The sequence below is a fragment of the Ranitomeya variabilis genome, chromosome 2 (assembly GCF_051348905.1).
Source record: "Ranitomeya variabilis isolate aRanVar5 chromosome 2, aRanVar5.hap1, whole genome shotgun sequence".
In the NCBI taxonomy this organism is placed as follows: Eukaryota; Metazoa; Chordata; class Amphibia; order Anura; family Dendrobatidae; genus Ranitomeya; species Ranitomeya variabilis.
Genome location: NC_135233.1, coordinates 871,403,537 through 871,417,559, shown reverse-complemented (window position 1 = coordinate 871,417,559; position 14,023 = coordinate 871,403,537). Strand labels below are relative to the sequence as shown.

Sequence of the window (14,023 nt, the reverse complement as noted above, 5' to 3'; positions counted from 1 at the left end):
AAAATATTTACAACATCTGCATAAAATGTTTCATTTAATTTCTATATAGACTGGCACTTTGACAGAGGACATCTTTGATTTGTATGGTGTTCTTCCTTGTGAGAAAAGCTGGTAAGTTTTAGTCAGCATAACAACTGTAAAGTGTTTGACAGCCGGGAGTGAAAGCTCAATCAGTGGCCAATGTCAACATTCAATCATTCAATAGCAAAGCTAATTGTTCTATATCAATAAATTGTGCTCTCCTACTTTAAGTAAGCCCCAATGGACCCCTATTCTGACTAACTCTTGCTCTCTCCATGGCGTCTGCACTGTTTACTATTTTTAATCCACTCTCTTCTTTTTTCTAGAAATTCTTAAATTTAAAATGAATATTAGCTAAACAATGTTATGTGCTCTAACATGCATTTTTAGTTTCCAGGATATGACATTTTTCACTTCTTCTGATAATCTATGCTGGTGTCCAATACTTCAAGCAATGACAAGTTGCCACTCACTTATCACATTGGATGGAAAATTACTAGGAGATCCATTGGACTTGAAGATGTTTGAGGGAACAGGTTGGGTAAGTTACACGTTAAAAACATTCATATGTTAACATTTTATAAGAATATACCATTCTGCTATATTATTATGCACCCATCTACAACTCAAATTCCAAAAACTTTTAGGACGCTGTGTAAGATGTAAAGAAAACAAGAATGCAATGATTCAGAATTTCTTAATGACATATTTTATTTACCACAGAACATAAAAAAATCAGAAGTTGAAAATTAGACATTTTTCCTTTTCATTTGAAAAAAAATACCACATTTAAAAATTGATGGCAACAATACATCTCAAAAAAAGTAAAAAAGTTGGGACAGCATTAACAAAAGGCTGGAAAAGTAAGTGGTACTAATGAAAAATAGATGGAGGATAAATTTACTTCAAAATTACATGACTGTGCATAAAAAAGTATGCTAGACAGGCAGAAGAGGTCACCAATCTTTGAGAACTGCATGAAAGAGGCAGACTGACTCACGTATAAATGGCTGTGATGGAAATAACCCTTCATTACTAAATCTGAATTTAATATATTGAACAGGAACTTGAAGATTACAATGTGAAAATCAGAGAAAATGACCCTTGTAATAGCTGCATAATGGTAAAACCTGGACCTTCTGCTGCAAAGGCAAGTTAATTGGATTTTCCTAATGTTATTTTTCAGAATAGTTTTATGAAAAAGTTTAGCATGTTATATGTGTTCCTCATTATGTTTTTAATCTTTAATATCTTCAGTATTAAAGGGATGGTTCAATCTTTGCGTATTGATAAAAGTAGCCAAGCTAGCTATACAATAAAATAGTTAAAAAAATAATAGATGCAAACCGCTCCTCATCTATCAATCAGTGCCCAGTTTCAATCTGTGGACCTGTACATTGTGTTAAACAAATGGCTATGTGACCACTGCAGCCAATCATTTTTAACCTCTATGGCCAGTGATTAGCTGCAAAAGTCACATGCTAATCACCAACAAAAAAACAGACCCATGCAGCACTTGAAAGGAAGAGGAGGATCAGTAACACATACTGTACATACATATTATTTATTTTACACTATGTTGTGCTGTGATTTTTTTTAAAGCGGTATAATGAACATTATAATTAAATGCAGCATTTTAAAGACCAGGCCTATTTTGGCCTTAAATAATACCAATCATCTATATGGTAGCCCTTTTGCCTCGACGCACCAACCAGGAGAGACTATTATACCCTCTGTCAATGATAGTAGTTATCTGGAAGTTTGGCTCACTTGTTGTGCATGCATTCTCTCTGTCTTCTCTATCTTCTCTCTCTTCTCTCTCTCTCTCTTTTTCTCTCTCTTTCTCTATCTCTTTCTCTATCTCTCTCCTTGACTCAGCTCACTTTCAAATTACTGAGGCTAGATTACTGTTAAACTCATTAAACCCTTCATCACCCAGCCTATTTTGACCTTAATGACCTGGCCGTTTTTTGCAATTCTAACCAGTATCCCTTTATGAGGTAATAACTCAGGAACACTTCAGTGGATCCTAGCAGTTCTGAGAATGTTTTTCCGTGACATAGTGGGCTTGTGGTAAATTTAGGTCGATAATTTTTGCATTTATTTGTGAAAAAAATGGAAATTTGGCGAAAATGTTGAAAATTTTGCAATTTTCACATTTTTAATTTTTATTCTGTTAAACGAGAGAGTTATGTGACACAAAATAGTTAATAAATAACATTTCCCACATGTCTACTTTACATCAGCAAAATTTTGGAAACAAAATTTTTTTTGCTAGGAAGTTTTAAGGGTAAAAATTTGACCAGTGATTTCTCATTTTTACAACAACATTTACAAAACCATTTTTTTAGGGACCACCTCACATTTGAAGTCAGTTTGAGGGGTCTATATGGCTGAAAATACCCAAAAGTGACACCATTCTAAAAACTACACCCCTCAAGGTGCTCAAAACCACATTCAACAAGTTTATTAACCCTTCAGGTGTTTCACAGCAGCAGAAGCAACATGGAAAGAAAAAATGAACATTTAAATTTTTGTCACAAAAATAATTTTTAGCCCAGAATTTTTTATTTTCCCAAGGGTTACAGGAGAAATTGGACCCCAAAAGTTGTTGTCCAGTTTGTCTTGAGAATGCTGGTACCCCATATGTGGGCGTAAACCACTGTTTGGGCACACGTCGGGGCTCGGAAGGGAGAGAGCACCATTTGACTTTTTCAACGCAAGATTGGCTGGAATCAGAGGTGGCGCCATGTTGCCTTTGGAGACCCCCTGATGTGCCTAAACATTGGAAACCCCTCAATTCTAACTCCAACACTAACCCCAACACATCCCTAACAATAATCCAAACTCTAACCATGACCCTAATCTCAACCCTAACCCCAACACACCCCTAACCCTAATCCCAACCCTAACCATAAACCTAACCACAAGCCTAGCCCTAATCTTAACCCTAATTCCAACCCTAACCCCAACACACCCCTAACCCTAATCCCAACCCTAACCACAACACACACCTAACCCTAATCCCAACCCTAACCATAACCCTAACCCCAACACACCCCTAACCCTAATCTTAACCCTAATTCCAACCCTAACTCTAATTCTAACCCTAACTCTAAGGCTATGTGCCCACGTTGCAGATTTGTGTGTGGATTTTTCCACACCGGTTTTGAAAAATCCGCAGGTAAAAAGCACTGCGCTTAACCTGCGGATTTACAGTGGATTTCCAGTGTTTTGTGTGCGGATTTCACCTGCGGATTCCTATTATGGAGCAGGTGTAAAACGCTGCGGAATCTGCACAAAGAATTGACATGCTGCGGAAAATAAAATGCAGTATTTTCTGCACCATGGGCACTGCAGATTTGGTTTTCCATAGGTTTACGAGGTACTGTAAACGTGATGGAAAACTGCTACGAATCCGCAGAGACCAATCCGCTGTGGATCCCCAGCCAAATCCGCACCGTGTGCACATAGCCTAATTCTAACCCTAACCCTAATTGTAACCCTATCCCTAATTGTAACCCTAGCCCTAATTCTAACCCTAACCCTAATTCTCACCCTAACCCTAATTGCAACCCTAACCCTAATTCTAACCCTAAGTGCAACCCTAACCCTAATTCTAACCCTAATTGTAACCCCAACCCTAATTGCAACCCTAACCCTAATTGCAACCCTAACCCGAATTGCAACCCTAACCCTAATTCTAACCCTAACCCTAAGTGCAACCCTAACCCTAAGTGCAACCCTAACCCTAAGTGCAAACCTAACTCTAAGTGCAACCCTAAGTGCAACCCTAACCCTAAGTGCAACCCTAAACCTAAGTGCAACTCTAAGTGCAACCCTAACCCTAAGTGCAACTCTAAGTGCAACCCTAACCCTAAGTGCAACGCTAACACTAAGTGCAACCCTAACTCTAAGTGCAACCCTAAGTGCAACCCTAACCCTAAGTGCAACCCTAAACCTAAGTGCAACCCTAAGTGCAACTCTAACCCTAAGTGCAACCCTAAGTGCAACCCTAAGTTCAACCCTAACCCTAAGTGCAACCCTAACCCTAAGTGCAACCCTAGCCCTAACCCTAACCCTAGTGGAAAAATAAAAATAATAAATATATTTTCTTTATTTTTTTATGTTCCCTATCTATGGGGGTGATAAAGGGGGTTATTTACTATTTTTTTATTTTGATCGCTGTGATAGAACCTATCACAGCGATCAAAATGCACCTGGAAAGAATCTGCCGCCGGGCAGAATCGGCTGGCGCACTGCGCATGCGCCCGCTATTTTGGAAGATGGCGGCTCCCATGGAGAAGACGGACAGACACCGGGATGGACATCGGAGCTCGGTAAGAATGGGGGGGATTGGAGCACGAGGGGGGATAGGAGCACAGGGGGAGCAGACAGGAGGACAGGAGAGCGGACAGGAGGACGGAGGGGAGCAGGTGACATGACAAGACGGAGAGGAGGAGATTGGTGGTGGTGGTGGGGGGGTCAGATCGGGGTCTCCAGCCATGGCAGATGCTATTGCAGCATCGGCCATGGCTGGATTGTAATATTTCACCAATTTTCATAGGTGAAATATTACGGATTGCTCTGATTGGCTGTTTCACTTTCAACAGCCAATCAGAGCGATCGTAGCCACGAGGGGGTCGAAGCCACCCCCCTGGGCTGAAGTACCACTCCCCCTGTCCCTGTAGGTTGGGTGAAATTGGAGTTAACCCTTTCATCCGACCAGCAGGGACGCGATCATTCTGTGACACAGCATATGCATCACAGGTCGGATTGGCACCGACTTTCATGATGCATACGCTGTGTCACAGGTCGGGAAGGGGTTAAAATAAGTTGCACTCTTTGAGCAACCAAACTACCAGCAATTAGTTGCAAATTTACTTGGCACAAATTGAATTTGTGGTAAAACATGATCAACCAGGAGGCCCAATTTGCTAATCCAAATAGTTTGTGATGCAATTGTGTTGCTGTGTGAAATCAGAAGGCCACATCTCCACTTAAAAAATTTTAGGCCTAATATTGGGGTTCAGTAAGAAGGCCTAATGTGTGAATCCAAATAGTTTGTGGTAAAACTGTGTTGCAGTGAGAAATCAGAAGGCCACATTTCCACTTAAAAATTGTTAGGCTTAATAGTGGACTTCAGCCAGTAGGCCCAATTGTAATGTCGCTGCCTGGTGTTGTAGTGAGGCAGTCTAAAGGGGCGCTAGCAGGGGCGCAGGGAGAGGGAGGAATGAGGCACACAGTGCACACAGAACCTGAACTAGGCAGGTCACGTAATCACTGCAGGGGCGATGGGGGCGGAGCTACCATGTGAGAACAGAGGGTATACCAAAAAACGCAGGACATAGCGTACTAAGACAGAGACATAATCAAAGGACAAGTCGAGGGTCGGGAGCCAGATGGGAGCAAGGTACCAAGGGGCAAAACAGCAGATTAGTCAGAGACAAGCCAAAGGGTGAGAAAGCCAGGACAGAGAAGTACCAAGCAAAAAATAGGGGCAGTAGTCAGGGGGCAAACTGGGTCATACACAGCAAGGCACACACGCACAGAGGCACAATGATTACAGACGAATAACCTGAGTCAGCTACCTCAGACTGAGCAGACGAAAGTATAACCGACTCAGAACTCAGGAACTACCAGCATTAAATAGCCATCCCAGAACCAAAGAGAGGCGGACTAATTAAACCCAGGCCTGACAAGTAAAACACTACAGAAAAGAGCAGAAAAATTAAAACAGTTAAAAAGAGACAAACACTATGTAGCTTAAGCAAAAAATAAAAATTGAAGGCCAATACTTACATTACAGGCAACAGTCCAACAGCACAGCAGGCAGCACAGCACGGGAACAGCAGCTCAACACAGGGACAGCAGCACCGTAGCGGAAAAGCAGCACAAAATGGAGACAGCACAGTCTTCAAGAAAAGAAAAGGAAAAAAATAATACACAAAGTGATGAAGGTAGTGAAATTGGGCAGTGTGTGAGACTGGGCAGAGCAGCATAGTACACACTCATACTTGCACAGGGCCATAGGAACATTCCACAACAGGTAATCACGGAAAAGGAAGGAGCAAGCCAGGCAAGGAGTCCAGGACAGGAAAAAAAACACAGTCTAGAAGGAAGACAAAACAAAACATAAGTACTGAGTACAGAATGCCGTGAGATGCATTTTCAAAGCTTCTATACTTATACTTATCCACTGTCTTGTCCAAAGTCTTATGCTTCCATCCACAGTCTTGAGAGTAATTGACTACTTGTCTCCAGACACCCTTTTATACATCAGGGATTTTGCAGATGGTGATATCATTTCCTGGACATGATTAGTGTGAAGTACGCATGCATGTCGAACGCATGCATACGCATTTCCTTGCGTATCAATGTGCTCCCACAGACAGTAATGCATTGTTTTGACACACTCATCCGCATGCATATGTGTGCGCTAAATTGACGCCTCAAAAAATGCAACATGCTGCGTTCACCAGATACCACAAAATGACGCATGGCCCTGCTTACACAATGTTAAATATATGTATGCAAGACGCATGCGGATCGGTACGCAGGTATACGCTGCGCACAAATACGCAAATGTGATCCCGGCCTAATTTTTGTAAATATGTAGACTCCTGGTCATGTCTCTTTCATGAGTATTGCATGAAGCAGTAGGCCTCTGAGACCGTCAGGCATCCACTTCATTGGAGTGAACTACCCGAGTTACTACTATCCTTAGATTTGTCTAATAATGGTAGGCTACGAAACTGATATTTGTGCCACCTGAGTGAGGCTCAGCAAGAAAGCAGGTTGAGCTATTTTATGTGGTATCAGGGCTTCCAGCACAGCAGGCTTACACTGATCCCTCACCCACCTCATCTTACTTTGACATTCAGTTGGAAGCTATAAATGCCGGCTCAGATACCGATGCCTTATGCATGGCTGATTGCTGCCGTGCCATGCTACAATTTGTACTGTGGGCAAATTGAGGCCACTTTCCTGGTGTCTGTCCTTCATTTGATGTGTTTTGGCAGTTTTTGGGGTCATTAGAATGTGTTGTGAATGCGTTTGTTTTTTCCTCCCATTGACTTTAATGGCGTTTGGCTGTGTTCGGCAAGTATTCAGCGAATAAATAGTTGAATATTGCAAATTCGGTGATCGCAATCCTTAACGAACATTGAAATATTCACTTATCTCTGGTTAGAACATTGTGGATTTTCTTGTGGATGTGATTGGCTAGATGCAATGTGCATTCATAAAGTTAGATTTTAAAACATGTGCCCCATGCTCATCATACACAACCAATATCCTAGCCAAAGGGCTCAAAATACTTTAGTAGCAACGCAAATATTTTCATGCACTTTTACCAATGTTACCATTTTTTTCTAATTTTGTAAAATGTTGCTAATGTTTCCAATCACGAATCCGATTGTGCCACATTTTTCCAACAAATTCGCTCATCACTATTTATAAACTACTTTATTTTATATTGCATTTGCTATAAGCAGTACAGGATAGTTAAATTCATGTTCATTAATAACAATTTCTTAAATTCTTACATCTGCATCAAGTAGACTCCAGTGGAAGGAATCCTTATTCTACACCAGTTCCCATTCTCCTCCACTTTACAGCGCATGTCTGTCATTGCCCAGGTTATTGGAGAGAGTAATATGACAGTGTTCATGAAAGGGGCTCCAGAAATGGTTGTGTGCTTTTGCAAACCAGAAACAGGTAACTACAAAGCATGTGTAGTAAAGTTATAATAACTATGATGTGTTGTGTCATTAATGACTAATTTTTTTGTTTATATAAAATTTGTACACTGGTTACATAATACAAAAATCAGGATACTTCAAAATGATGAGGTTTTCACAGTAAGTATAAACGTTTTTTTTATGAATATACAGTATAGCTATGCAAATTATTGTTACCTTATATACTCGAGTATAAGCCGACCCCAGTATAAGCCGAGACCCCTAATTTTGCCACAAAAAAATGGGAAAACTTAATGACTCGAGTATAAGCCTAGGGTGGGAAATGCAGCAGCTACTGGTAAATTTCAAAAATAAAAATAGATACCAATAAAGGCAAAAATTAATTGAGACATCAGTAGGTTAAGTGTTTTTGAATATCCATATTGAATCAGTAACCCCATATAATGCTCCATAAAGTTTATTATGGGCCACATAAAATGCTTCATACAAAAATATGCTCCATACAATGCTGCATAAAGGTTGATGGTCCCATAAGATGCTCCATAGAAAATGTGCCCCATATGATGCTGCATAAAGGTTGATTATGGCCCCATGAGATGCTCCATAGAAACATTTGCCCCATATGCTGCTGCTGCGATTAAAAAAAAAATGACAAACTCACCCCTTGTCCTGAGCAGACAGGGACACCGGCACTTGCGATATTCACCTGTCCCCATTCCACAGCTGTGCGCCACTCCGTCTTCCGGGTCCTCTGGCAGTGACTGTTCAGGCATAGGGCGGTGCACACACTAACCACATCTTCATGCCCTCTGACCTGAATGTCACAGGAAGAGGAAGAGGAAGACGGAGTGGCGCATAGCGGTAGAACGGGTGAATATCTTAAGTGCCGATTTCCATGTCTGCTCAGGACAAGGGGTGAGTATGTCATTTTTTTTTTATCGCAGCAGCAGCAGCAGCATATGGGGCAAATGTTTCTATGGAGCATATCATGGGGCCATAATCAACCTTTATGTAGCATCATATGGGGCAAATGTTTCTATGGAGCATTATACAAACCCTCCCGGCAAGGTCCCTGCTTATCCGTGATGGTCTCTGACGCCGGCAGCTTATTCCTGTGTTCAGCGGTCACTGGTTCCGCTCATTAAAGTAATGAATATGCGGCTCCACCCCAATGGGAGTGTAGTCGCGTCCATATTCATTACTTTAAGAAGCGGTACCACGTGACCACTGAATATAGGAAGAGCTGTGGGCGAAGGAGAAGCAGGGACATGCAGAGACGAGCAGGGAGCAGGCGAGTATGATGGACAACAGCCACTCCCCTCTCCCGCCGACCCCTGGGACAATGACTCAAGTATAAGCCAAGAGGGGCACTTTCAGCCTAAAAAATGGGCTGAAAATCTTGGCTTATACTCGAGTATATACGGTATTTAGATATTTATATTACCCTAATCGATGTGCTATTTCTTTGAGAACAAGTAGGGAAATAGAAACTTTTACTTCAGTGCATCCTTGAACATTTGTCTAAGATTATACTACCTATTGGTTCAGTTTGCATAATTTTTTGCACATAATTTTGGCACAGTTTGGCATATGTGCATTCATAAATATTCACTTCTAATACAAAATAATGTATAAAGTCTGTCTGTCCATGATTTCCAGAAATATAATATACGGTATGTAGATTCCTACCTAAATTCATGGAACTGTAATCAACACAGAGTATTTTGCTACAGTCTATATGGCTATATATAATTTTGATTTTGAGTAGTGTTTCTCATTTCTTAATAGTTCCAGACAACTTCTCTGAGAAACTTGATGATTGCACAGTACAAGGCTTCCGAGTAATTGGGCTAGCTTGTCGATCACTGCAAAAAGAAGATCTGCCAAAGTCTTTTGACACAGACATGTAAGAACAACTTTTACAAATACTTCAGTATTAAAGAAACGATTTACTAAGACTGGAGTTTTGTATATCAGTTTTAATAAGGGATAAGCAGGAATAAGACATACTGAATAAATTTAAGTGGTTTGGCATATCTTATCAGTGGCATGCGCTTCCATAGACCTCACCAGAAACTTTTTTCAAGTCAGAAACTGGAGAAATATTCCTGCCGTAATGTATGCTGCCATTTTTCATGAATTTGTCGGTGAGCACAGCCATGTCCTGTCCCTCCCTGGCTACTCTACATCTTGGCCCACTTTAAAAAAACCAAGAAAAATCGTAATATTTAATGCAACTTCGCATATCACATTAAGTTGAGGCGATAAGCACTTATTTAGAGTGGCCTATCACCTCACCCCACATGTAACTATTCCATTTTTGCCCTTTCAAAATTATATTCCAAAAAACCCTTGTGTATGAACGTATACAAATTTTTACTGGTGACCGGTTCATTCAGAGTTATTTAAGAACCACATTTATTATGTTGATGGCCAGACCATTCAATACAGCACTTTTATTTTTACCTTTTGTGTCTCACGTATTTCCTTATACATTGTAAGTTTGCGAGCAGGACCCTCACTCCTCTTGGTATCTGTTGAATTATGTGTTTGCTCTGAAATGTCTTTATTGTCTGTATAAGTCCCCTGTGATATATAAAGGTAAACACTTTGAAAGGCTGCGTATGTGTTAAGACAACAGATATGAGACTGTCCAAAATATCACTAAACAGTAAAACTAAACTGGAAACACTGATTAATAAATCTGCCTCTTGTACAGAAGTAGCGTTTTAGGCTATGTGCACACGTTGCGGAATCATGTGCGGATTTTTCAGCACCATTTTTGAAAAACGCACTTTGGATTTCCAGCGGTTTTTTTGCGGATTTCACCTGTGTTTTACCGCCTGCGGATTCCTATTGAGGAACAGATGTAAAACGCTGTGGAATCTGCACAAAGAATTGACTTGCTGTGGAAAATACAACACAGCGTTGTATTTTCTGCACCATGGGCACTGCGGATTTGGTTTTCCATAGGTTTACATGGTACTGTAAACCTGATGGAAAACTGCTGTGAATCTGCAGCGGCCAATCCGTTGTGGATCCGCAGCCAAATCGGCAATGTGTGCACAAACCCTAAAGGGAACTTGACAGCTAATACATGCTGCCAGATCCATGAGCCGCATGTATCAGACACTGGCTGTATGATTTCAACCAGGTAGGTCTGGCTCTGAAACACTTCAAAAGCCACCAGGGAGACTAGCTGCGTTGCAAGGTTCCTGGTGGCTTCTCCATGCAAATTCCCCTTGAGTTACAGATCTCTCTTTGCCTGCATGTGTAGAGAAATACCTTTTTCTCCAGGATAGTCGGTGGGAGAAGCTGCCAAGGGTCCGCCTATAACTGACTAGTTTCCTGTGCAGTTTTGTCCCCAGCAAATGTTAAAGTATGTTTTTCTCTGAAACGTTTGCAGAGTCAAACATACCTGACTGAAATCATACAGCCAGTTTCTAATTCATGCTCCCCATGGATCGGCAGCATGTATCAGCTGTCAGATTTCTTTCAGTCACAAAAAAGTAATTGCCAGTCAAGTACTACCCAAGAAGGGAAGAGGAAGTGACAGAGGAAGCTAAATACTGGACCAGTAAGAATCAAAGATAATGACTTCTAGATGAAAGACACAACTTTACTGCTGCTTTAATGAAAATATTGTATCTTAAAAGGGAAATAGTGGAGCGTGACCTTACATTTCTTGGCCTACTGATCCTTGAAAATCGACTTAAAACAGAAACCAGTTCAGTACTACAGGAACTCAGTGAAGCCAATATTAGGACTGTCATGGTCACAGGTATCTTTTTTTTTTTCATTTAATTATTATTACATTCAGGAAGCAGCTTTTGGGTCATTCCACAGTTACGGGTGTTCCATTCACACAGATTAAAATTTATAAATAAGGAAATATGCAAAATGTGTTTTCATAGTAGAAACAGATATGTCTTAATTAGAGATGGGAGACACCTGGATGTTCGGGTCCATCATGTTCAGGCGAACAGTGACAAAAAGTTTGGGGTTTGGGAACCAGAACAGTACCCATACCCGAACCTGGACAAGTGAATGGGGGGCCTGAGCATCCAGTGTTTGCCATGCTGTCATGTGCATGACAATGTGGCAAACACCACTTTTGATCGGTGGTAAAATCATTACTGCCGGTCAGACAGACGTGGTTCCCATGCTGTCAAAAGATAGCATGAGCACACAGCTGTGATTGGAGGTAATACATTTACCTCTGGTCACTGTTGTCAGCTGATGGGACTATTGCTCCCATCAGGCCGATGCCTGCTGGCACTAATAATAGTATAGTAGGAGCTGGTGATGGGAGTACTCATCTGCCAGCGCCTGCGCCACAAATAAATAATTTAAAAAGAAACATCATGTGTTTCCCTGTATTTTTGATAAACAGCCAGGCAAAACTCACAGAAGGAGACTGCAATCCTCAGTTGTCAGCTTCAGCAAGGCTGGATATCATGAATAGAGGGGTCACCATGTTTTCACCATGCTGTTTTTTTAATTATTTAAATAAATCATTTAAATATTCTGCATGGAGTCCCCCCATTTTTGACAACCAGCCTTGCTAAAGCAGACAGATATTGCCCCCCAATCTAAAAATAGCATCCCACAGCTGTCCAGAAAAGGCGCATCTACTAGATGCGCCAATTCTAGTGCTTTGCCCGGCTCTTCCCACTTGCCCTCTAGTGGTGACAAGTGGAGTTCATATTTGTGGGGTTATTGTCACCTTTGTATTGTCAGGTGACATCAAGCCCACGGATTACTAATAGAGAGGCATCTATAAGACACCTATCTGTTACTAATCCTAAAGTTTTATGGTAAATCAAGGCACAGCCAGAGGAAAGTCTTTTATGTGAATAAAACATAACACTTTTACTTTTTTATTTAAAAATAACAAACACAATTATACTCACCTAATTCCTAATTCCACGGAATCCCTCGTCTTCTGTATTAAAACAACAATTAAAACAAACCATATCACTCACCTGTCTGATGTTCTGTCCCATGCCATAATTCATGTAGTGGGATATGCAGTTTTCATCCTGGATGGTACAAAGATGCGACCATTCAGGCTGAGAACCACTGGTGAATGTGTTGCTTCAAGCGCAGCATCAGTGACCAGCGGTGACATCATCGAGGTTACTGCCGGTCACTGAGGCTGTGTTCCCAGGGTCCAGTTCCAATTTTTGTTTTGCCCATTCTGCAAATTCAGCGTGCCAATCTGGCATCAGTCGAACATCCCTTTGGCAGATATTAGCTACTTACAAAATACAGCTGCTGCAGCATCTCAACGAGGATGACCAAGATCAGCGCGCTTAATTTGCAGAATGGGCAAAAACAAAAATTGGGACAGGACCCTCAGTTTACACAGAACATTATGTTCAGTGATGAGGCAAACTTTTTTGGGTGAGTCATTTGTATGGATACACCTAAATCAAATGGGAATGGTGACCGTTTTCTTGCTTACGGTGTCTTGCAATGAAATCTGCTGGAATGACCCGGGTACTGCGTTTACCAGACATCAACACAATTTCTATCCGCTCCTCACTTGTTAACCTCTGCGACATGTCAATGGCTGAAAACAAAGAGAAATTTCTAAATAACTCATGAAAGAATAAAGTCATGTTAAAAATCAAGCACACCGTTGTTTTTCTTGTGGTGGCTTGTTTAGACCAGGCCCAGAGCATGGTTTAATAGGCTTCTGACAGTGTGCAGTGGGGAAAAAAAGTATTTATTCAGCCACCAATTGTGCAAGTTCTCCCACTTAAATACATGAGAGAGGCCTGTAATTGACATCATAGGTAGACCACAACTATGAGAGTCAAAATGAGAAAACAAATCCAGAAAATCACCTTGTCTGATTTGGCAAGATTTATTTAGCAAATTATGATGGAAAATAAGTGGCAATTAGCAAAAGTTCATCTCAATATTTTCTTATATATCCTTTGTTGCCTATGACAGAGGTCAAAGGTTTTCTGTAAGTCTTCACAAGGTTGGCACACACTGTTGGTGATATGTTGGTTCATTCCTCCATGCAGATCTCTTCTTGAGCAGTGATTAGTGTTGAGCATTCCGATACCGCAAGTATCGGGTGCCGATATTTGCTGTATCAGAATTCCGATACCGAGTTCCGATATTTTTGTGATATCGGAAATCGGAATCGGAAGTTCCCAGAGTATGGTTCCCAGGGTCTGGAGGAGAGGAGACTCTCCTTCAGGCCCTGGGATCCATACTCATGTAAAAAATAAAGAATAAAAATAAAAAATATTGATATACTCACCCCTCCGGCGGCCCCTGGA

At 41.1% G+C, this 14,023-nt stretch overlaps 1 protein-coding gene across 1 annotated transcript in view; it reads left to right on the top strand.

Moving 5' to 3' along the window:
* The window catches only part of LOC143808062 (putative cation-transporting ATPase 13A5), a 318,077-nt gene that overhangs the window by 179,608 nt on the left and 124,446 nt on the right, over positions 1 to 14,023 (top strand). The window contains exons 15-20 of the mRNA XM_077290322.1: positions 50 to 111; positions 412 to 562; positions 1,085 to 1,171; positions 7,584 to 7,740; positions 9,513 to 9,630; positions 11,381 to 11,505. Coding sequence (XP_077146437.1) covers positions 50 to 111; positions 412 to 562; positions 1,085 to 1,171; positions 7,584 to 7,740; positions 9,513 to 9,630; positions 11,381 to 11,505 — 700 coding nt within the window. The remainder of the gene's footprint in view (positions 1 to 49; positions 112 to 411; positions 563 to 1,084; positions 1,172 to 7,583; positions 7,741 to 9,512; positions 9,631 to 11,380; positions 11,506 to 14,023) is intronic.